This window comes from Bos indicus, chromosome 21 (genome assembly GCF_029378745.1).
Source record: "Bos indicus isolate NIAB-ARS_2022 breed Sahiwal x Tharparkar chromosome 21, NIAB-ARS_B.indTharparkar_mat_pri_1.0, whole genome shotgun sequence".
Classification (NCBI taxonomy): domain Eukaryota; kingdom Metazoa; phylum Chordata; class Mammalia; order Artiodactyla; family Bovidae; genus Bos; species Bos indicus.
The window spans coordinates 67705932-67730653 of NC_091780.1; the positions used below are offsets into that span (position 1 = coordinate 67705932).

The 24722-nt window shown below is 52.9% G+C and overlaps 1 protein-coding gene across 4 annotated transcripts in view; it reads right to left on the bottom strand.

Moving 5' to 3' along the window:
• Window positions 1-24722, bottom strand: part of CDC42BPB (CDC42 binding protein kinase beta) — a 98323-nt gene that overhangs the window by 27586 nt on the left and 46015 nt on the right. For all 4 annotated transcript variants that reach the window (XR_011562737.1, XM_070775790.1, XM_070775789.1 and 1 more), the window contains exons 3-13: window positions 21768-21851; window positions 19040-19135; window positions 16534-16682; window positions 10908-11001; window positions 8881-9081; window positions 6996-7244; window positions 5523-5602; window positions 3103-3269; window positions 2908-3027; window positions 2062-2195; window positions 1456-1698 (exon numbers count right to left, since the gene is read on the bottom strand). Coding sequence is in view for 3 of the 4 variants with exons in the window: in XM_070775790.1 (XP_070631891.1) it covers window positions 1456-1698; window positions 2062-2195; window positions 2908-3027; window positions 3103-3269; window positions 5523-5602; window positions 6996-7244; window positions 8881-9081; window positions 10908-11001; window positions 16534-16682; window positions 19040-19135; window positions 21768-21851 (1617 nt within the window). In the remaining variant the exon portion in view is untranslated. The remainder of the gene's footprint in view (window positions 1-1455; window positions 1699-2061; window positions 2196-2907; window positions 3028-3102; window positions 3270-5522; window positions 5603-6995; window positions 7245-8880; window positions 9082-10907; window positions 11002-16533; window positions 16683-19039; window positions 19136-21767; window positions 21852-24722) is intronic.

A 24722-nucleotide genomic window follows, 5' to 3' on the forward strand; every position in this document is an offset into this window, starting at 1 on the left:
CAAATTTATAGGTAGGGCTGCAGGAAATATGCTGCCTGTTAAGAGCAGAACATATCGAACCTTCTAGGATAGCAGTTCTCAAAGTGGGGTCCTGAGGCCCTTGAGGATCTGCAAGGCCTTCCTCCTCTAATTCCCTATCTTAGGAGCTAGGTTTTCTTCATGTAAATTATACAGCAAAGGTTATCACTACAGACAACACAGAAACACATATGAGAATCTGGGTGCTTTCTACTAAATCAGACATTAAAGAAATGCACAAAAATGATCACGGCATCCAGTCCCATCACTTCATGGCAAATAGATGGGGAAACAATGGAAACAGTGAGAGACTTTTATTTTCTTGGGCTCCAAAAATCACTGCAGATGGTGACTGCAGCCATGAAGTTAAAAGATGCTTGCTCCTTGGAAAAAAAGCTATTAAGAACCTAGACAGCATATTAAAAAGGAGAGACATTCTTTTGTCAACAAAGGTCTGTCTAGTCAAAGCTGTGGTTTTTCCAGTGGTCGTGTATGGATGTGAGCTGGACCATAAAGAAAGCTGAGCACTGAAGAATTGATGCTTTTGTGGTGTTGGAGACTATCGAGAGTCCCATGGACTGCAAGGAGATCCAACCAGTCAGTCCTAAAGATCAGTCCTGAACATTCACTGCAAAGACTGATGCTGAAGCTGAAACTCCAATACTTTGGCCACCTGATGCGAAGTACTGACTTCTTGGAAAAGACCCTGATGCTGGGAAAGATTAAAGGCAGGAGGAGAAGGAGATAACAGAGGATGAGATGGTTGAATGGTATCACCGATGGACATGAGTTTAAGCAAGTTCCTGGAGTTAGTGATGGACAGGGAAGCCTGGTGTGCTGCAGTCCATGGGATCGCAAAGAGTCAGATACAACTGAGCGACTGAAATGAACTGAACTGAATCCGTCTGTGGTTATGTGAACATTTTTCAGTTTTAACTTCTAAGTTGTTAAACATTAAGGCCTGTAACCAAATACACATAAGCTCCCTGGGGCCTTGGTGACCTTCTGAGTGTCGAGGGTCCCAGAGTCAGTCTCGGTCCCTGGGCTGAGATGGGCCCTCCACCCGCTTCTAGCCTTCAGTTCTTGTAAGCCATGCCACATCACGTCACGGCATGTTTCTATGGTACTTCTGGGGCACAAAGCCCTCTACTTTACTCTAAAACTTTACTACTACAGAGACCTGTTTTAATAATTTCACAAATGTATGTATGTATCTTGTACTACAGAGACCAGTTTTAATAATTTCACAAATGTATGTATGTATCTTGTACTACTACAAGATAAACACTTGGCAGAGAAACTTACTTGGCTTCACATGAAATTTAAGATCCATTTTACTTCCCAGTGATTTACGGGATGCAGCCCGAGCTCTCAAACCCACCTTACCGGGACCCTCCAGACACCCCATCAACACAGCCCGACTCCGCGAGACGCTACCTCCTTCCGGCCCTTGTCGGCCCTGCGGACCTCCTGCCGCAGTGCGTCGATCTTCTGCATGGCCGCCTCCACCTCCTCCTCTCGGTCCCGCAGCTGCCGTGACACCTTCTGCTTCTGGGAGCGCAGCTCGGCCATGCGTTCGTTGAGCTCCGAGAACTCCTGCAGGGCCAGCTTCCGCTGCTGGTGGGCGTCTTTCAGCTCTCGGGCCTGGGACTTTAACCGCTCGGAAGCCTCGATCAATTGCTGAACACAAGGAGTTACAGGCTGTTTACATTTGCCTAACAAGGACCGGAAGGTGAGAAGCATCACCTGTTGCTGTGTCAAGGGTTTGAAGTGACAGCAAATGCTGGTGAAAAGCTGCAGCCTCAGCCTCGAAAACTGAGCTCCCCGGGAAGGCCCTCTGTCGGCCCCAGCACAGCCTGAAGGCCACCAGGGCCCAGGGAGCCCACGAGGTGCCCAAGCTTGCCTGGCTCAGGAATCCCGACCTCTCCCGTGTCATCACACCATCACAGAGGTGGATGAAGGCCTGCAAGTCTCCGACGTTCCCACGAACGCAACTGCACACTCCGCGAAGCCATGCACTTTCCCACAGACGGGCCCGCCTACCTTGTGGAGGTCCTCCTTCTCCTGCCGCACCACGCGGTACTGCTTCTCCAGGCCCTTCAGCCGCTGCGCGGAATCCTCGTGCTCCTGGCGGAGAGTCACCGTGTCCTCGAGCTGCCGTTCCAGCCGACTGGAATCTGAGCGAAACAGGAAACAAGCCAGGATCCCTTACACGCGCGTGGCCGCCAGCACATCTGACAGACCCCCCAGACTTGGCTCTGACGTGTGTCCACACCCTCTCCCCGGGGACGTGAGCCCCGGGGCGCCTGCGGCCCGTCTGGCCCTCGCTCCCGTGTAACAGACAAGCACAGCTGGGCAGTGTGGGAGGGTCTCGGTGAGTAAGGCACTCAATGGCAGCCTTTTCTCGGATCAGGAAGGTGGGTCCCAGAAGGAAGCAGAGAGACGGCCACTGACTCGGGGTTGATTTGAGATGAGTCAGGTGTAGCGCCGACCCACATGTCAGGCTAAGGGCTGGGACTTAACGGTGCCTTGAGTCTTCAGGAAGCTCTGATAACTGGGAGCCACAAAACATGATTCTGGTGACACCAGATCTAGCACTTTAACATTGAAGAGGAAGCCCAGCTGTGGGAGAGAGCTCCAGAAAGAGAGAGTTATGGCTGTTCTGTCTCATATATATAAAGCATTAATTCTAACAGCTCAAATCAGTTCCTATAGTGTTAAAGTTAGGCACGTTAGAGAAATCATTTAAAATAAACTGGCAAAACTTTGCTAAAGTTTAACTTTTTTTCCCTGCTTTTCCATCCAATGGAAAGGACTCCGAGAATGTTCTTTGCAGAAAGGAAGATCTGAGAACAGAGAGTCTAAGCAGGGTGACCTTAGAACACTCACCTGCTATCTTATTCTTCAAACGTTCGATCTCTTCGTTCAGCCGTTTGATCTCTTTGTCCCGGGCTGCACCTCCCAGGGTCCGGGCTGAGCCATGGAGGGACTGGACGGTCTGTGTGGACTCTGGGGAGGAGACGCATGTGAGCACGGGCCGTGGGGGGCAGAGGGCGGTCCCCGAGCAGAGGCCCCACCCCTCACCCTGCAGCTTCCGGCTCAGCTCCAGCCTCTCCTGCTCCAGCCTCCGGATGCGTCTCTCGTAGGCCTCCACCTGCAGGCTGGCCTCCAGATCGCGCTGCACGCCCTCATCTCTGGTCAGTGTGCTGGACTGCAGGATGCTCTTCAGAGAGCCCCGGTCAGAGAAGCAGCTGCAGATAAAGCAACAGCGTGTTCTCACCCACGGAGACTTTACAGGGACTTCATTAATGTTTAGAAACTTCCTGGGGTAAAAGATAAGCCTTTTCAAACTGGCAAACAAAATCACCTGTGAAAAGACTATTGTTTATGGAGCCAAAACCAGACAAGAGTCTTCCTTGCCCCAAACCACTGGGTGGCAATGGGTGGTGAGAGGGCTGGTTAGACAGAGCACCTCTGCAGGGCTGGGAAGTATAATTCTCTTTCTTTTATTGAAGTACAGTTGATTCTGGAGAAAGCAATAGCAACCCACTCCAGTATTCTTGCCTGGGAAATCCCACGGAGAGAGGAGCCTGGTGGGCTATAGTCCGTGGGGTTGCAGGAGTTGGGCGTGACTTAGTCACTGAACAGACGATGTGGATTCACTTCACTGTGATGGCGCCGAATGTAATCTCTAAGTCACCATGCACACCTAACCATGAACTGAGGGAGAAGGCCTCCTGCACGAGGACCTGGGCTGGCAGGGCCTGGGGGGCTGTGGGCAGAGGCGCCCTGATGCTCAGTGGCGGCTGCAGCATGATGAGGGGCGAGGGCACGCTGGCTCTGCCCTCACCGGGACCGTCCCCTCAGCCTCTGGGGCTTGTCGTCCCCCGCATACTGTCAGCACCCTGCACGGCTCCTTCCAGTCCAGCCCCTGGACCAGCACAGCCCAGGTCCTCACCAACCAGCAGCGACTCACGACGCGCCTCTGCACGAGCGCACTCTGATACACAGATTCGGGCTGAGGAAGGTTCTCTCCGTCAGAGCTGAACTTGGGGACAAGCCACTTAGCTCCTCTTGCTTTTAACGTGATGACAATGTCAGGGGCGTTTCTGAGTTCTACACAGTGAGGGAGTGTGCACATACACATACACAGAAGGACAGTCAGGGACGCTTTTCTGAGTTCTACAGTGACTGTGCGTGCACGCGCACACACACACACACACACACACACACACACACACACACACACACTCTCCCTCACAGAAGGGCCTGGCTGGTGTTTCTCAAAGGTGGTCTGTTTCAGGAAGAGGTCCCTGGGTTAACCTGCCAAACCTGGAGCCTCCCTGGGGGCCAAAGGTCCGCAGGTGTGACAGGCACCCAGTGAGCTGAACGAGGTGGAAGGGCCTAGAGCCTCTGCAGAGGGGCTAACAAGTCAACACGTCCAGCACACCCAGAATGCCGCCACTGGGCTGGAAGGCATCTGCCGTCACTCTGGTCTAAGCACTACTAACTCCAGCATCACACCTGAAGAGAGCTTTCACAAGCTAGGGCAGAAGTAGGCCGCTTCCGCGGAGAAGGCAATGGCAACCCACTCCAGTACTCTTGCCTGGAAAATCCCATGGATGGAGGAGCCTGGTAGGCTGCAGTCCATGGGGTCGCTAAGAGTCAGACACGACTGAGCGACTTCACTTTCACTTTCATGCATTGGAGAAGGAAATGGCAACCCGCTCCAGTGTTCTTGCCTGGAGAATCCCAGGGACAGTGGGGCCTGGTGAGCTGCCGTCTATGGGGTTGCACAGAGTCGGTCACAACTGAAGCTACTTAGCAGCAGCAGCAGGCCGCTTCCGTAGAAATTTATACCAATTTAGGCACCCGCGGCTGGAGGCAGCCAGGAACCAAGCTCAGTGACCTCGCTCCAGGCGCCGAGGCAGCCCCATTTGTCTTATTTTACTGCCTTTCTCCCTCAGCCCCCTTTGCTTGGCCCAGTGTCCTTTTAAAATCGAGTTAGAGCACCATGAGCACCACAACTCTGCGGAAGCCCCTGGAGACAGGCCACACACACGACCCCCAGCCAGGGCTCCCGCGGGTGTGCTCACAGGCGGGGTTCAGCTCTCATCTACAGCCCCTCCCCGTGCCCCCGGGAACCCCAGGGCTGCAGCAAAAACCCCCACGAAAGCCAGCAGAGCCCAGATGAAGGGGACGCTCAGCAGGGGTGACCAGACAACCTGCTGCCGGCCAGGGCCCCCGGTGTCCCACCTGCGCAAACCCCGTCTGGCTGAGTGGCCAGCAGAGGTCGTGGCCAGCAAACTAGGGCCTGCAGGCTGAACCCCCTCAAGTCTGAGGTAAAAACGGCTTTTCCACTTTTAATGGGTTGTTAAAAGAGAAGCTCCCTCAAGCACAGAACACGTCCAAGTCCCTGGCTCTGACGGGGCTCTGCCCCACATGGAGGCTCCTCCACCCAATGGGAAGACCCCCACCTTCGGGGAAGGCAGACGAAGACGCACCTTTCCGTGGTGAACGTGAACCCGATGAACGGCAAGTGCAATCCAGAGAAGCCCGTGTGAGAACCAGGAGGTAACACTTCCTGCAGGAGAACACAGCCGACGTGAACAAAACCATGTTCAAACCAACAGAGAACAGGAGGGGAGAGCGTTCCAGGGGAGTCACGGTGCAGCGGGGAGCCCCACAGGGCCTCTCAGAACGCTGCCCACGCGGGGCTGGGTGCCGGCCGGTTCCCGCTTCATTCCCAGCTTGAGCCAAAGCACGAGGCTGTGAAGGGGATAAACACACTGCTTCTGAGACAGCGAAGCTCAGGCTGAAGTGGGATCAGGTAACTGCAAACCTTCTAAAGTGGCAGGAGCCGCTGCTCACCGTGACCCTGAGCAGGGGGGACACGGGGCGGAGGCAGGGGTGCTGGGTTCCTGCCCTGAAACAGGCCAGAAGCGGGGTCTGGAACCCAAGGGGAGACTGTTTTACATGGGTTTACTGCTATTTTTCAGTTTGAGGATCCTTCTCTATTAAAAATAAAAGCAAAGTTATTTACCTGGGAAATTTCAGTGTGGAAATACGTTTATCTGAAGTTCAGGAAAAATCCTTTCAAAAATAATATTAATACTTTCCTCGGTCTTTTCTCACATCATCTAAAGTTCCACTCTTATTTTACTAAGAAAGAGCCTCTAAAGCCTCTAAATCAAACACAGTTTTCTTTTCCCTGGTTAAACCTCAGTTTCTCTATCCCCAACACTCATGTTAAAGGGCTTAAAGTAACACATACTGAATGTTGAGTCTGATGAGACCAAAATAATTTCACAACATGTGAGCAAAACTCTCCGGGCCCAAAAAGTACAATGAAGAGCTCCTCAGCGGCCCTGTGAGACCAGGTCAGATACCAGGTGGGCCCCACGGCCAGCACCCAACGTGGAGAACCACAATCTGAGACATACACTAGGTGGGCCCCACGGCCAGCACCCAATGTGGAGAACCCAGGACCTGAGATATCAGCGCCTCAAAATCGGCCTCTCATCCCTGTTGCTCCCGACCTCCGGCCATGCAAGCAAACAGTCACGCACATGCTGAACACACGTGTCGGCAGAAGAGCGGACATGTCCTCGAGCACAGGGACAGTGAGGAGGAGCGGAGACCCAGAGACCCATGCCACCGTGGGGCCACGGGCAGGCCCCTGGCAGGGGGACAAGGCAGAAGGGACACTCTGATGCAACAGAGAACGTGACACTGTTCACAAAGGCACAAAAGCATCAAATAATTCTGATGAATCCTAAAACAGAACAGCTATTTAAAACTGAGTAAGCCATCTCTTTAAGGACCAAGCTGAAGGCTAGAATGAGAGGTGCATTCCTTGAGGCAACCGCCACAGTTTCGGAAGTTGGCACAGTTCTCAGATTCGCCACCTTGATGAGCAAGCCGTGTGCACGCAGACCTGAGACACGGCATGGAGGGCAGGGTGCCGCCACACTTACGATGTTCCGCAGCACGTCGTCGTCCACGTCGAAGTTGGACGTGTCGGAAGGACTGCTCACATCCGGAATGTAGGGCGCCTCCAGGTTCCGGATGTTCTCCCAGTTCAGCCCTTGGAAGAAGGCGTGCTTCTTGAAGTCCTCCACCCCGTTCTGCCCCAGCCGGCGCTCCCGGCTGCAGATCAGCCTCTGGATGAGGTCTCTGGCCTCCTCGGACACGTCTGTGACGTGGGACGGGAACTGAAACCGCTCCTGGGGGGGCAGGGGGGCAGTCAGGGGACTCGCGGCACGCAGGCATCACGGGGAACAGAGCAGAGGCGCAGCTGCAGCGCTACAGTCCCTTTCTGCGTCCCAGTGGCCAAGCGCAGCCGAAGCTGATGGAGCTTCATTCCAGAAAACCCTCAGTCTCACTGGTTTAGTCACGGTGGACTTGTCATCACCCTGCACGTGAACTAAAACGGTGATAAATGCCCACCTATCAAGGTGGCAAAGAACACCGACAGCAGGTTGCAGGTGGGCGAGAAACGGGCACACCTCCAGTACGCGTTTTGCCCACAGCATCAATGAGAACACACGACATGCTCGTGACGCCATTCTGCTCTGACCAAGGAAATTGAAAAGTACCTCAAAGCTCATCACAGAGGGACTTGCTAAAACGAGATACACTGCACACATACACACGGTAAGTAAGGTCTGCCTTTGAGCACTGAGGAGAAAGATGAGCGGAACCCTGGCCATATGTGACCGTGATCCCATTTATTTAAACAGTCCCCACCTCCCACATGCTAGGAGGTTCACAAGGCCACACACACACCAGGGCACCGCGGGCCTGTGTGCTGAGCCACCCCTGCAGTTCAGGCCTCACCTGTAATCTCTAGAAGGGACGGCAGCGCTGCCTCACGGGGCTGCAGCGGAGACGGAATAAATGATCAGAGACCACCGGGGTGGGGGTGGGGGTGCCCACAGGCGGCAGGCGCTCAGGGAGACAGCAGGCCTTAATATGCAAGCAAGTCCCACTTATTCCCTTCACCACGCTTACCACCAGAAGTTCATAGGGTGCCTTTCATCAACTTACTGCATGCACTTCGGCATGTCTGAAGTTTTTAATAGTATATATTAATTTATAAATAAAAATACATTCCTACTTTGAAAACAAATTTTTTAAGGAATAACTTTTCTTGAGTTAAGAGAAAGATGCTTTAGGACTTTAATGTTAATCTGCTCCTTATCTGAGCAAATACTGGGAGACCAGGCTGGGAGGAGAGAGCAGACAAGTGAGCACCTGTCTGGGTGAGTGACCGAGCAGGTGGGGAAGGGTGCTGTGAGCCAACCGGCAGAGAGGCTGACCCTGGCGTCAGAAGGACGTGGGGAAAGGCGTAAAAAGAAAAAACACAGATGACAAAAATCTTAGAAGGAAGAAGAAATAATAAACAGAAAATGAGGGAAATAGAAGTGAAAAATGAGTACCTGGGAAAAGGGGGGAAAGCAGGAGGAAAAGAAACAGGCTCAAGAAAGGACTAAGAGCACTACTGTGCTGAGACGTGTGATCCACTCCTGACGACTTCGGGGCAAACAGGCTGGAGGGGCAGAGCTGACGCCTAAGGAAGGGCGGGCACACAGGCGGCAGGGGCCCGAGAGCCCCCTTGGGCAGTTCCCACCCACCTGGCCCCGCACGGACCTGGGTCTAGCTCCCGAAGCCCACATCTCCTGCAGGGGTTCTGGCCCAATGGACCCACCACCCTCCACCAGGGAACGGGAGCGTCCCCCTCCGCTCTCGTCTCCCGGGTCAGCAGCCCACTCGGACACCCGTCTGGCCGCCCAGCCTGCTCCACCCATCCCTCTTCCCCAGGGACTCGAACACACACGGGGTGGAAGTGCGACGGCTTACTTCATGGTTCATGATCTTCCCGTAGGTCTCCACGAGGGACTCGGCGTAGAACGGGGTCTCTCCATACAGCATCTCGTACATGCAGACGCCCAGAGACCACCAGTCGCACTCGGGGCCGTACTTGCCCATGCCGTCCTCCATCGCTTGCAGGATCTCTGGGGAGATGTAGTCCGGGGTGCCCACGGCCACGGAGGACTGCACCTTAGGGGAGAGGGCGGGCAAGGTGAAGGGAAACCCGAGGACGTCTCTAGGAGACAGTGGATGAAGAAACAATCACAGGATAAACCTGGCACATGGTCATGATTTAAAAACCTCATAATGAAAAATTCAATGCAAATAAATGTTCCTATAGCACTAAACCGGGGCTTCCCGCGTAGCTCTGTCAGTAAAGCGTCTGCCTGCAATGTGGGAGACCTGAGTTCAATTCCTGGATCGGGAAGTTCCCCTGGAGAAGGAAATGGCAGCCCACTCCAGTACTCTTGCCTGAAGAATTCCATGGACAGAGGAGCCTGGTGGGCTACAGTTCATGGGATCGCAAGAGTCAGAGACAACTTAGAGCTATTTTTATAGCGTTAAACATCGGACAGTTTCCAGAATGCACCAGACTCTCCTGCCCGCCGGGTTTTTCAATCCCTAGATGCCCACCCAGCCCCACACAGCACTGGAGCCCCACAATCCCCATCGCGGCTCAAAGTGCAGTCCAGGCACCCCGTGCGTCCAGGCCAGGCCGCCTCAGACTTGTACGTGCATGGACACCACACGCTTGCGAGAGAGATTCTAAGATCCTGCCTTTCTGACACGCTCCCAGGGGAAGCTCGGGCTGATCACCCACACCCTACCCTCGAGCTCCAAACTGGAACGTCTGGAAGTAGGTCCAGGGACCCGCTGGGTGCTGGACACGCCCTCCGTGGGGAGCTGCAACCATCATGGAGACAACGTGGGGGCTGGGTGTGCTGAGAGGCCACAGACCGGCCTCAGAGCATGTGGAGTCCAAAGGACTGGGGTCAGCAAGACGTGACGACAACAGCCAAGAAGGCCCGTCCTCGAAAAGACCAGCCTCTCCCTGGTCACAGCCCAGGGCCCGGTGGCAGGACTCAGTGGGGAGTCCTCAGGAGTCGGACAGGGCAGCAGGGGACAGCTACTGGGAGGTGAGGTGGGTGAGCCCCCGGGGAAAGGTGCCCAGTGCGTGGGCTCAGACCAAGGCCAGAGCTCCCTCGTTAGAAGACTGGCTTTGGGGACAGCACCAATAGACCCATCACATTAGAAATAAGAGACTGGCTTTGTGGAGAGAGTTAACCGACTCGCTCTTTTTAAAACACTGTCACGTGCTGCCAGCTTTATGTTCTTTTACTGCTGCTTGAAAACCTACAGCAAGGGGTGGGGCAGGGGCTGCTCTCTCTGGAGAAGCAGTTACAGTAGACTTTATGACTCGTGTAGGTTTTTAAAAGACTCCCAAAACACCTAAAACCCAAACTGCGACGGGGGCCACCGGGAAGGATGCAGACGAGTCCCTGACGCAGTGGAGCTGCGTGCTGGAGCCAGCCGAGGGAGGCGGGGGGCCCACCGAGGCCACCTGGCCATCGGGCTCGGGATGGCCACTCTTGGGGTGTCCTCCCGCTCTGCAGAGGGAGAGTCCGCTGGCCCTTGGGGGGGGGTACCCCCATTCAGGAAGTCCTGCCCCAGACAGAAACGAGAAGGCACCGACACCCAGCTCAGGTCTGCCCACTGGCCGGCTGCCCCTCTCTCACCGTGGGGTCGGCGCCCGGGAGTGGCCCCGGGGATCTGAGGACACCTGAACTCCTCTCTGCAGAAGGCACACAGATCACTTTCTCGAACACAGGAAGCAATCAAGATGTTTTAACCGTAAATAGAAAATTTCAACTGTTTTCTAAATGGACTTGTCTTCTTAATTTACATTAATAAACTTGGTTTCTTAATTGTATCTCAAATTGAAAATGCAAACAAGCCCCTTCTAACTGCAAGCAAAACACAAAACCAAATGGAAAAGTTTCAACAAAAATACCTACAGTTCCATCGTCATTCATCTTCAAACAGGATCCAAAGTCGGCCAGGCGGATATGACCATTTACATCCAGAAGGACATTGTCAGGTTTAATGTCTCTGTTAGTAAAATAAATACACAGGTGAACCGTTTCCATGCAACACTCAGGTAGGTCACAGCCCTTCACTAGTAGAGAATCACCACAGGAAGCGCTAGTTCGTCACGACAGGACCTAGGAGGGCACCCCTGGGGCGGTGTGGTTGGCGTGCAGCAGTTAATGGTGAACCCCCATTAACCGCTGGGACTGGTCACGGACCCCCCCCCCCGCCCCCCCGCCAGCCCAGGCCTCCTGCATGCTGGGCGCTGCTCTCGACCGGGCCCACAGCAGGGGCTGGACAGCACTTCCTGCCTTCAGGAAGCCTCCCTCCGGCCAGGATGTCAAGACATGAACACGCCAGGCACAGCCGCACAGGGCCTCGGCATCACAAGGCACAAGCCGTGTGGCAACTGCTACGAAGAGACACAAGCGAACAGAGGAGGCAGAGGGACAGCGTGCAAAGGGGGCCAGGTGGCCGAGGCCACCGAGGAGACGCCTGGGCGGGACCTGATGCATATCGGGTCGCATGAGGAGCCGGGGCAGGACGGTGTCGCACGTGTATCCCGGAGCACCACGGGCCCCTCCCCAAGTGTATGTTATAGACGATGACAGGGAAGCTCAGAGCGCAGCAGTCTGCCAGTCACCCCGCACAGGAAAGGGAAGTCTCTCACTCAAGCCGTCATCCTACCGACCGTCCTGTGTACTGGCCAACACCGGGCGGGGAGTGGGGGGCGGTGCGGTGGACTTCAAGGGACTAGTCCTCCTTCCTGGCAGAATAAGTCTGTGTGACCAGACAGCATGACAAGGAACACAAACTTTACAAGGAAGGTGTTCACCAAGAAGACCGCAAGGATGCTCCCAGCAGCACAGCTGGTAACAGCCGCCAAGAGGGGCTGTGACAAGGCCCACCTTCTGCAAGGGGGCTTGAGCATGGACCACCTCAAGTCCCCCTGCAGAAGGGACACAGAAGCCGGGCCACTCTGGCCTGACACAATGCTACACCCTGATGCAAACACACAAAAGCCCCTGCTACTCCCACAACACAGAAAGTCTCACAAACACATGTGAGCAAAAGATGATTAATCCAAAAAAAGTAAAGCAAAAAAAAACAAACCCAAAATCCCTCTAGCCAAGCACTCCAGACTGAAATAAATCTTAAATAAATACTCAGGAGTACGAAAGAGAAAACAACCATTTGTAAAAAAACATTCCAGATAATTCCATAGTTCTGAAGCAGCAGTCTAATCCCTTTCTCACTTTTGGAAGGTACATTTCAGCTTAATGCATATTGCCTTCTCCAGAGAGAAAGAGAAAAGGCTTGGGCCTGCCTTACTGAGAGCCTAGCAGTCCAGAGAAAGGCTCCATTTGGGGAAACCTCATTGCCCTGTAAAAAGTACCTGCCAAACCAGAAAGATGATTACAGGAGGAGTTAGCCAAAAAAAAAAAAAAGTGCTGTTCAGGTTTTCAGCTTTACAGTATCTCTGGACAACCTTTTCTTTCTTTTTTCATCAGAAGCGACCAAACAATTAAGATGGTGAAACCTCTGAGACCAAATCCTTGTCCCAGCTCTACCCTGTTCCCAACTGCTCACAGAATGGATCATGTGCCCCTTATGCTGAAGTGGCCACTTATTTGCTCTCCTGCCTCCTTGAAAGAAAGGAAAGAAAATTATGTTTTGCCACTGATTTAGCCATATGAAACTCATCTCATCACCCTTTTCTGGGTCTGAAGCTGCTGTCTCTAAAAGTGCCATCTCATTGTGCTTTGTATCGGTTAGTGCTGGAGAAATCTTGAAAAGCATATGTACAAAACTTTTAAATTTTATATTATTTTGGAACTTTGCTTCTTTGGGGTTGAGGCACACTGGTCACCCCTCTGCCTGTAAGAGCTCTCTACAGTCTGTGGGCTAGCAGTGTGCTGATCTTTTAAAGTTTCTTTCCCTACCCAATCCCCCTTTTTTGATGAGGTTTCAGTGAGGTCTGTTAGGTGTGCATCCTGCAGCTTAATTGGCTTAAAATGTTCTCTCCTTTGGTGTCTCTTTGGGGACCAACTGGGAGAAAAAAAAAACCAATAGTGTAACCGTTTTGATACTGAAAATTGATAAATGTCTTTTTGAAATAAAGAACCAGTTCCTCCAAAAAAAAAAAAAAAAGAATCCCTTGATGACTCAGAAAAATAAAAACTACTTTCCTGTTCTAGTGGTTAAAACTGAGCTTCCACTGCAGGGGGCAAAGGTTTGATGCCCAGTCAGGGAACTAAGATCCCACCTGTGACAAGTCATGGTAAAACCAAAGAACAGAACTAGACAAAAATAAGGAGAAGAGAAAAGAGATTTGATTTAACCCAGGGGAGAAATAGAAGAAAAAGATGATCTTAACAGAAATGAAAACTAAAGTGTAAGATGCCACAGAAGAATCAATGTAAATAAAAATCTAGGGCTGCTCTGGCGGCTCAGTGGTAAAGAATCCTCCCACCAATGCAGAAGACACAGGTTCAATCCCTGATGTGGGAAGAGCCCATGTGCCTCAGAGCAACGCAGCCCGTGTGCACGCCACAGCTCCTGAAGCCCCGCGCCCTAGAGCCCGCGCTCCGTGGCGAGAGAAGATAGCCTGATGAGGTCCACCCGCGCGCTCTGCAACCAGAGAAAAGCCTGTGCAGCAACCAAAACCCAGCATAGCCAAAAATAAACAAAAAATTTAAAAAAAAATCAAATGAAAGGCAGTGAAGAAACAGAGGAAAGGATCTGAAAAAGTAAAAATGGGACAAATAATTAAAAAGGGTCAGGGACAAAGCAGCTGGAGACTGAAATGGAAGACAGGTAAAGAAGGCACAACATATTCATAACAAGAGTCCCTGAAGAATCAAAACAATAAAACATCATATCTGAACCTGAAACCCAAGACAACTTTCCAGACATTAAAAAAAAAAAAAAAAAGACCTGAATCTACAGACTGAAAGGCTCATCAAATTTAAAAATAAGTAAGTGTCCTGCTTTTTTTGGAGCCAGACCAGTTGATATTGAAAGCTGATATGGAACAACCAACATGTAAGAACAGCTAGGAAAACACTGAAAAGAAAGAGGTGTGATGGGAGACTTGGGCCCATGGAATTTCAAGCCTCCAAGATGTGGTCCCAGAGCAGAGACAGAAAGACAATGGAACAGAATAACATATCCAGAAGAGACCAAACTCAGAGAAACTGAGCATATCATGGAGATGCTGCTTCAGATCAGTGGGCAAAGACATCTAAGTTCATGCTGGGACAACCGAAGAGCCTTTTAATTAGAGATAAAATCAGATCCATTCTTTATATAAGAATAAACTCCAAATGGAGTTTATGTAAAAAATAAAACCATTAGAAGAAAACAACCAATAAATTTAATACATTACAAAACCTGCCTGTGGGACTTCCCTGGAGTGGCTGAGACTCTGGGCCCCCAGTGCAGGGGGCCTGAGGTCAATCCCTGATCAGGGAACTAGATCCCTCGTGTCACAAGTAAGACCCGGCACAGCCAAATAAACAATTTTTTTTTAAAACAAAGAGTTGAATGGAAATGTTAAAATTAAAAACAAAACCCTGCCAGGCTGCAATCCCTGGGAGCCTGTGCCTCTTGGGTCTCTGCTCTGCTGGTTTCTGAGGCTGACCTCCTAGGAACGGTGGTGCCCACTGGCGTGCTCGGCCAGGTCGGAGGTCACTGCTGCTTCCTGCAGTGAGCCTCGAAGGGGTCCAGCTGCCAAAGGCGGGGCGCAGCCGCTCTGTCTGCAGGAGCCCGGCTCGGGGGCAGTGGGCACTGCCCTAAGAAGTCGCCATGGCCCACATCCTCCCATGAGAAAGGGGCCCAAAGCTATGGTCTGAACCCGCCGTTATGAACCTCCCGTCATTCTGATGGGAGTCACTCACCTCCGGCCCCACCACAGGCAGCCTTAACTTACTCAGGCACACCCCTGAGACAGGGGTAGGACTGACTTCCTGTTCTATCTAACTCTGCGAACTGTGTTGTTAGACTAGGTCATTCAAGCACTTGGTCTGAATACTGCGTTGACTTTAAGAATGTCAAATTATGCATTTTAATGTTTCCTACTATGCCCTGAAGTTAAAAGATAGAGCAAAGTTTCTACACAACCAATTAAGAAAATCAACAGAAAGCCTTCTACTTAGGGAAAAACAGGAAAGAATAAACTGTTCAAAAGGCAGTCAAATTAATTTCCCTGGAGATCTGTGACAACTACAAAGACATTCATCTCTCCGTAGTGAATTAAGCAAAATTCCATCAAGAAGAGTATAAAATCTGATGTTGAAAACAGAAACAGTGACTGTTATAAAAGCAAGCATAGTGACATTACAGGACACAGGAGAGGGAAGAGCACCTCTGGCCCAGACCTCGGTGCCCTGAAAGCACCACCCGCTAGGGGGCAGTACCCCGGGCTCCCCGTGGCACAGAGACCAGTGCCCAGGCAGGACCGCGTGGCCCCTGGAAAGCTGCCCCCTCCCAGGGCAACACGGTCACACTCATGGCAGGGCTTGAAGGGCTGTTCCTTTGACACTGGGCACCATCGCCACCCTAGAAGCACGAGCTGCATCTGGTTAGGAAAATCCCTGAGAGGCTCAGAGGCGTGGAAAGTACTTAGTGAAAGAAGCCGGTGTAGAATCTGCGACCCGTGCAGTTCACACTCAGTTCACACTCACGGTGTTCGAGGGGGAACCGCATGACACTAACTGGGCCCAGGCGGGAAGGAGGGATGAGAGAGATGTACCTACTTATGTAAAAGAGTCAAACCTCCACTTAAACAGATGTGCTCTGAGACCCCCGCCCTCACCCCACAAAATGCAGCAGCAATAGAAACACATTTCTGTTAGTTGGAAATATGCAGGCAAATACCAGAAGAAACAACTATAAATTGACGATAGTTACCTATGGCAGGGGCGTCAGGGTGGAGCAGGACTGAACACTCATTTTTGTTATAAGCCCTGTACAACTATTTGAATTTCTAAAACTACCGCCATGAAACATTTTGATGAAAAGAAGTAAAACAGAACCAACAACCCCTGCCCCTACCACCACCCAACCCCGCAGGACTGAATCCCTGTCTTAAACAGCAGACTGAGACGGACACAGAGGTGCAGGCTGGGCAACGACTAAGGCCGCGGTCCTGGCGGCGGGGGCCGTGCGGCGAGCAGCAGGGGGCCTGTCCCACGCTGCCACCCCCGTCTGCCACGCAGGAGCAGTTACACTCGTTCGAGTCCTTTATACTGCTGTGATGGGAGCCCCCTCAACTCAACCCCCCTAATGTTCTGTGCGTGATCGGGAACGAGCTCTGGGGGGGCGGGCAGGGCAGAGCACGAGCCAATGGCAGGCAGACACCAAAGGACAAGGTGACCTTAGCTGACAGCAGCTGCCACAGAGCAGTGACCCGGGAAGGCACCCCACATCGTGGCAGCCAAAGGGAGGACCCCAACCTCCCAAATTCTCCGCAGAGCCTGGCGATGGGGCTCTAAAAGGAATGCTTCAACACGTTAATGGTGGTTTCCATAAAACACCTAACAAGGTGATTACCTGTGTACGTAATGAAGCTGATGGATGGAATCGATCGCCAACACCATTTCACCAATGTAGAATCTTGCCATATCTTCCGGAAGCTTGTCCTCAAATTTACTGAGCAGGGTCAGTAAATCGCCACCCACGTAGTAATCCATGACCAAGTACTGCAAATAGGCAGGGAAGACAGCATCCATCACCACCAGACCTCGTGATCAGAGGCCACGCTCCTGCCGCAGAGCTTCTGGACCCGCGGAGTCTGGAGGGAGGCACCCAAGTGGCTCCTGTTGCCCAGGACGCGCCCCCGGAATGTGGACCTTGAGGCACTCTGGGTGTGAAGTGACGCATCCACCAGGGAACAGAGCTCAGTAAATATCTATTCTTGTCAATAAAATTTCTGCCTGCACAACATAACCAGATGGTATCAATACAGAAACCACACTCAATTTACAAATTGATCAGAGGACTGTTGATTTAACCCTAACCCTGGACCCAGAAACTGTTCATACAATGGTGAAAAACCATGGATGCCTAACTCGCCCAGCCACTGGGAAGACTGACTGATAACCAACAGGCTGTGCCCAATAAACCCCAGCTGTCCCCCCTCAAAACAAACATGTATTTTTTCAAATCTAAACAGTCTAACACACCATGTTACCTAGTCCTGGCCTACTGAATCTAATGGATTTCTCTGAGGTCTGAAAGAGATTATTTTAAGATAAATGCAAGAAATTCTACATGACTCCACTTCCTGGAAGCACATGGAGTCCACCGCTCACAGTGAATTCACATGTCACCTGAGGCCCTGCCCTGCAAGTCCCGTGCGGCCACAGCTGGGGAAACGTGCCGGCCGCTCCCCAGGCGGAGGAGCTGGGCTAAGACCAGTTTCCCCGAGGTCCGTGCAGACTCCGTCCACTCAGAGCTCCATGGCGTGGACATTTCCAGGTTCAGGCAAACCTGGCAAGTCCTTCTCAGAGTTAAAAGTCCTAACAAAGCCATCATGAGTCATTCGGGGCCCAAGCCAAAGGTCTGATTTACCTTTCACTCCAAACTGGTTGTCCTGCACCTGTTCGCTTTTTTAATTAATTTATTATAATTGGAGGCTAATTACTTTACAATGTTGTGGTGGTTTTTCCCATATATCGACATGAATCAGCCACAGGCGTACGTGTGCCCCCTATCTCAAACCCCCTCCCCACCTCCCTCCCCATCCCCTCCCTCTGGGTGGTTCCAGTGCACCGGCTGTGAGTGCCGTGTTTCCATCAAACCTGAACTGGTCATCTATTTCACATATGGTAATATGCATGTTTCAGTGCCATTCTCTCAAATCATCCCACCTTGCCTTCTCCCACAGAGTCCAAAAGTCTGTTCTTTATATCTATGTCTCTCTTGGTATCTCACATATAGGATTGTCGTTATCATCTTTCTAAATTCCACATACACGTTAATATACTGTATTGGTGTTTTTCTTTCTGACTTACTTCACTCTATATAATAGGCTCCAGTTTCATTCATCTCATTAGTACTGATTCAAATGTGTTCTTTTTAATGGCTGAATAATACTCCCTTGTGTATACGTACCACAGCTTTCTTATCCATTCGTCTGCCGATGGGCATCTAGGGTGCTTCCACGTCCTAGCTATTGTAAACAGTGCTGCGATGAACACTGGGGTACACGTGTCTCTTTCAATTCTGGTTTCCTCAGTGTGTATGCCTAGCAGTGGGATTGCTGGATCATACGGCAGTTCTATTTCCAGTTTTTTAAGGAATCTCCACACTGTTCTCCATAGTGGCTGTACTAGTTTGCATTCCCACCAAGAGTGTAAGAGGTTCCCTTTTCTCTGCACCCTCTCCAGCGTTTACTGTTTGTAGACTTATTGATAGCAGCTGTTGTGAGCGGTGTGAGACGGTATATCGTTGTGGTTTTGATTTGCATTTCTCTGATAACGAATGATGCTGAGCATCTTTTCACGTGTCTGTTAGTCATCTGTGTGTCTTCTGCACCTGTTCTCTTACACGTCCAAGCTCATGCTACCCACACGCACGAGTCACAAAGTGATGAGCTGACACTGCAAGTAAGCCCCAGCTCCAGTCGGAACAAACAGCTGACAAGAACACGGGGACCAAGAGTCACCCCCAAACCTATGTCAGCAGCCCCAGTGGGCAGGGCTGCAAACCAGCATTTGTTGTTCGACGCGCCCGCCAGGGAAACTCGATGGAAAAGCCACTCAGGTCAAGGCGCCAACGTTCTGAATTCCCAGTTTCTTACTCTTACATATAATTCAAGACAGAAAACCCCCATTTCATAATAAACCAAGTGAAGAAAATAAGCACGCTATCTAATGATCAGAGGGAAGAAGTTCACCTGCATGATCACACTGCAACCAACCCTCGGTTTTATCGTCAGATGCACGTTTGGGCAGTGACAGTCCCAGAGAGCCTTGCTCATTCTCAGTGCTGGCACACAAGAGTCAGAACCCCTGGCATGACGTCACGGGCCGGGGCCCTCGGGGCCCACACTTACCAGGTAGTTCTCGTCCTGGAAGGCGTAGTGCAGCGTGGTGATCCACTGACAGTCCCCGTTCACCAGCACGTCTCGCTCTTCCCGGAAACAGGCCGTCTGTGAAGTGGGGAGAAAGCCAGGCTGTGTCCACTGGGATGGCGCCTGCAGGGCGCAGCCCCGAGCAAACGCAGGCTCCGAGGCCACGGCCCCCGCCCTGCAGTGGACAGAGGCTCTGAGCAGATGCAGGCTCTAAGTGGACAGAGGCTCTGAGCAGACGCAGGCTCTGAGGCCACGGCCTCCACCCTCCAGGCCTGCAGTGGACGGAGGCTCTGAGTGGACGCTGGCTCCGAGGCCACAGCCCCCGCCCTGCAGTGGACGGAGGCTCTGAGCGGATGCAGGCTGAGTGGACAGAGGCTCTGAGCAGACGCAGGCTCTGAGGCCACGGCCCCCGCCCTCCAGGCCTGCAGTGGACGGAGGCTCTGGGCAGATGCTGGCTCCGAGGCTATGGCCCCTGCCCTCCACGCCTGCAGTGGACGGAGGCTTTGAGTGGACGCTGGCTCTGAGGCCACGGCCCCCGCCCTCCAGGCCTGCAGTGGACGGAGGCTCTGAGTGGACGCTGGCTCCGAGACCACGGCCCCACCCCCCGCCCCCCAGGACGCAGGGACCAGGCACATGGCGTCTCCCCGTGAGGGCTCCCACAGCAGCAGCGGGATCTCTGCTCTCTCCTGCCCCCGTGGCCCCACCCCGAGTGTGTTGGGGCTGCTGAGAAGTCACCTCCCCGCAGGGGGCTCGCACCCACCCCTCCACACGCCCCTTCCAGGGCCAACACGTGAGATTCAGCCCAGCTCACACTTGGACTTGGTGCACAGCATGCCAATTACAGGTTCTGTGTAACCAGGTTTAAATTTAGAAAGCAACATTCAACTCTTTAAATGTGCTCACGCACCATGACTAGTGTGATAAGGTGAGTCATCTACGCCTAAAGCTTTTATAATTTTTAATGTTTACCTTACACATACGTCACTAGAGATTAACGTAACAAGTTACATTACATGTGGCCCAACTAGCTTCTTTCATAAGTCAATCCCTTCCGTAAAAATTTAAACTTCAATAGAATTTGCTACTAGTATTTCTTTCCCCGAGTACTTTATTCAGTCCCCAAACTTTCATGTAACAGTATCTTTTCCCCTGAGAAATGCTCCAGTGACTTTCCTGTGTTCACTGACCTGCCAGCGATGACAGGAAGAAGGGCTGCTGGGGCCGTTGGTGATGGATAAAGACGGAGAGGGGAGACACGCAGTGGACGGGGCGGGGCTGGGGGAAGGACGTGGAGTGGACGGGGCGGGGCCGGGAGGGGAGGGGGGGACGAGGAGTGGACAGGGTAGGGCCAGGGAGGGGGGGGGGGGGACGAGGAGTGGACGGGGTGGGGGCCGGGGCGGGGGGGACGTGGAGCGGACAGGGTGGGGCCGGGGGGGAGGACGCAGAGTGGACAGGGTGGGGCCAGGGAGGGGGGGGACGCAGAGTGGACAGGGTGGGGCCAGGGAGGGGGGGGACGCAGAGTGGACAGGGTGGGGCCAGGGAGGGGGGGGACGAAGAGTGGACAGGGTGGGGCCGGGGGGGGGGGACGCAGAGTGGACAGGGTGGGGCTGGGGGGGGACGCAGAGCGGACAGGGTGGGGCCGGGGGGGGGGACGAGGAGTGGACAGGGTGGGGCCGGGGGCGGGGGACAGAGAAGGCCGAGTCACGGGACGCCTGCATTTCGAGTCGGGTGACCCTGACACTGGTGACAACACACGTTTGAACAATGACACGTGTAAGGCCGTGTGACGGGTCCAGCTGCAGATGGAAAGAGGACACGAGTGTGGACAGGGGAGGGGAGAAGCAGCATGTGGTTTAAAAGGACAGAGCTGGGTGGCCAGCAGGGAGCTGAGGCGGGAGCACTGGTGAGGGAGGAGGGACGGCCTGCGCTCAGGAGAGCCTCGTGTGTACTGTCCACACGGCGTGGCCACTAGCATCAGCAGGTAAACATTCATGAAAACAGCAAAGGGGCCACCTGGAGTTACCAGGAGGCGTCAGAGTGACGGGATGAGAAGGAATTTCCAGAGGAGGAGGGGGTGGTTCTGGAGGGGAGTGCCCGGGGCAGACAAAGGGCAGCAGCGGCCTGGGGGGGGATGGGGGCGGGGCGGGGAGAGCGAGGCCAGGGGCATGAAACAGCCGCCACCCAGGTGGACAAGGAAAAGAAACAGGCTGCCCTGCAGTGGTCACCTACTTTTATTTATAACCTTCCCTCCTCTAGAGGAGGGAGGGCAAAACATTCCCAGATTCAAGAATCCTTCTGCACCGGTAGCAGAACTGAGATAAGATGCCTGAGGGTTTTTTCCTGGCTGCATCAGGCCCGTGACATCTCAGCTCCCTGACAGGGGCTGAACCCACGCTCCGTGCAGTGGAAGCTTGGGAGTCCTAACCACTGGACCGCTGCCCCCGCAGACACACCCAAGGGGGCTCTCAAGAGAGAGGCACCTGGCCGGAGCCGACACCGAGAGGGATGGGTGGGAGAGGCTGAGGGCCTGCTGACAGAAAGCAGCAGCTCTTGTCAAGAAGGGAAGGACGGACAGACAGAAGGAAGGACAGACAGAAGGAAGGAAGGTCCAGATGTGCAAGGACTGTGGTTCTCACCAGCTGGGCTCCGTGAGACCTTTCCTGACATATAAACTGCCTGTTTATGGATTTATTTAAGGCGCCTCACTTACCTCTGCTCTTTTCAGCATTTCCCACTTGTTAAGGATTTTCATGGCGTATATTCGTTCAGTGTTCTTCATTTTGACAACAGCAACCTGTCATACAAATGTGAGTTCAACAAAAATTCAGTTAACGAAGCACAAAAGGTCAGCAGCACATTTCATTAATTACAGAGAAAACTTAACTGCCTGGAAACCCTGGAAAATGAGCTGTTAAGGAAAGTAAAATTTTCTATTTAGGTAAAGATTTGCCCTTTTAAGCATCAAAACTCGATTCTAGGACTTCCCTGGTGACACAACGGGTAAGACCCCACCTGCCAACGCCGGGGACAATCCCCAGCCTGGGAAGGCTGCATGTGCCTCGGGGCAACTAAAGCCCGATGCGAAACCCCAGAGCCCACGCCCCGTGCTCGGCCACAGGGGAGGCCACCGCAGAAGTCTGAGCACCACACCCAAGACAGCCCCTGTTCTCTCGCAGCTAGAGAAAGCCCGAGCAGCAAAAAAGGTCCAGTGTAAACAAAAATAAAAATAAATTGATTAAAAAGAAAGTCGGTTCTAGCCACATGCGGCCTGAATGACCTCCGTCGCCGGCTCAGCCCCCATCACTTCGGAGCTGAAGCACCAGAGCACGCGGTCTGCTGGCCTCTCTCTGGGGTCTGCACATTTACACAGCGATGGCTTTGCATTCTGTCAGGGGCTCCCAAGCTCCCCTCCTGCATTCTGGGGCTTCATCTCCCGGCACACCCACCCCCCTCCACCTCTCAGTCCTATGGCCAGCCCTGCACGTGCCAGGACTTGCCTCTGGGATTTTTTCTTCACAAGAGCAGTGAGTAACTGGGGTAGGGGATGTCTTCCTATATCTCACTGTTCACTGAACCCAGTGTGGGCAAGACGCACTGGGCAGAGCAGCTGGTGCTCTCTCTGGGCTGGTGCAGCAGCCCTACCGCAGACCATCATGTAGCTCCAAGGGCTTTTCAGGTGGAGCTTATACACGTTTACAGAACAAAAGTGGCCCATGGGGTATGTCGAGACACGCACGTGCGGTGCTGTATGTGGTCTCAGCTGTTACATAACCATGTATTTACAAAACGAGGGTGAGAGGCTGTGGGACAAGATAGCCTGAGCACCACCGTCTCGGCTAATTTGCTCTTTCCCTACAGGGAGCTCCAAAGTGTAAGCTGGGCAGATTCACTTCTTTGTGCCTCAGTTTCTACAACTAGGAAATGGACAACAGCAGGACTGTCCTAAGCCTGCCGTGTGAATCAAGACTCGACACGCTCAACACGGCTCAGGGTGGTTTAGGAACATAGGTATTAGCCCTCAACATGCTGGCTGTCAGCCATATTCGTCAAGGTACAACTCAAATGCCACCTCGTCCAGGAAGTCCTCTTGGACTGCTGCTGCTGCTGCTGCTGCTAAGTCGCTTCAGTCATGTCCGACTCTGTGCGACCCCAGAGACGGCAGCCCACCAGGCTCCCCCGTCCCTGGGATTCTCCAGGCAAGAACACTGGAGTGGGTTGCCATTTCCTTCTCCAACACATGAAAGTGAAAAGTGAAAGTGAAGTCGCTCAGTCATGTCCGACTCCTAGCGACCCCATGGACCGCAGTCCACCATGCTCCTCCGTCCATGGGATTTTCCAGGCAAGAGTACTGGAGTGGGGTGCCAGTGCCTTCTCCTGGTCCCCATCAAATCTAAAATGAATTCTTCCATTGCTGCACATGAGATGTGATGTCTGCACCATCGTATGGCACCTCCTACCCTATATAAATAAATCACTCACTCGTTGCCCTAAGTCCCCATCACAAAACCATAAGCAGTGATACTGACCCAGGCACCTGGGCTCTGCTGCCAAGGACTGCCACACACAGGGATAGGACAGAGAGTTACAAAAGCGAACCACTTATTCCCCTGCTTTCTAATCACCACCACACAGCAACATCATCGCAGCGGCCACAGGGGTGACATGCACAGAACACCGCCTGTGCCTGGGCTGTGCGGAGCAGCAGACCCTCTCCCTCAGCTCGCCCTCTCCAGTCCTAGATGGTGGCTCCTTCTAATACCGTCACAGGTGTGCCATCTGAGGTGCAGAGCCTCATTCCCACAGGTGAGTGCTGGGAAGGACTGTCTTAGCACAATGGTCACAATTAGATATAATCCTCCCAGAGCCTGCAGAGGGTCGGAGGTACGTGCCCTGCACGGCTGGGCTCCCAGCCAGGGTCCCCTCCGCATGAGTGCCCACGACCACCCTCTGGCCCTCACCCCCCTTCACCTCGTCACCGCCACTCCAAGGGCCGCTCCCCTCACACCACACCTAAGCGGCTGTCTGTCCGCTGCCGATTCAGAAATCACTGACCAAACTCACTACAATTCTGAATAAATTAAGAACAACAACAAATGAACATTTAGTGGGCTCTCCAACACGTCTAAGGACAGGAACTCTGAGCACACGCTGTCATCATCTGAGGAGTGTCTATTTCTTCCTGGGAATCAGCTATAATCTGGGTGGGTAAGATATTAAGTGGAGGAAAAAAACCTGCTAGTACTTAGTACAGAAACGGTCTAACCTGGTAAGCAAGGCAGAGCTGCTGACCTTTGAGAAAAAGAACGCGATTCTGAAAACGACAAGCATCAGTGACGACCCAGACCTTACCGGGAACGACACGCAGACCACAAGAGAGCTCGGCTCTCGAGAGGAGCCCTGCCGGGGCACAGAAAGCTTTCAGAGAGCACCCAGGACGGTTCTGATAAAGTACACGCGCACAGAGGCAGGGGAGGAGGGGGAGGGAGCGCAGGCGAGAGCAGCACAGCTATGCCACGATCAAGAAAATGAGATGAAACGCCAACAAAACGGTATCTGAGTAAAGGGCTGGACCGGTCTCTGAACCGCTCTATGCACACAGCTGTTCTCTTAATTTGAACCTGTTTCTAAACAAAGCTTTCACAGCTCTGCTTCTTTAAGTCATCCT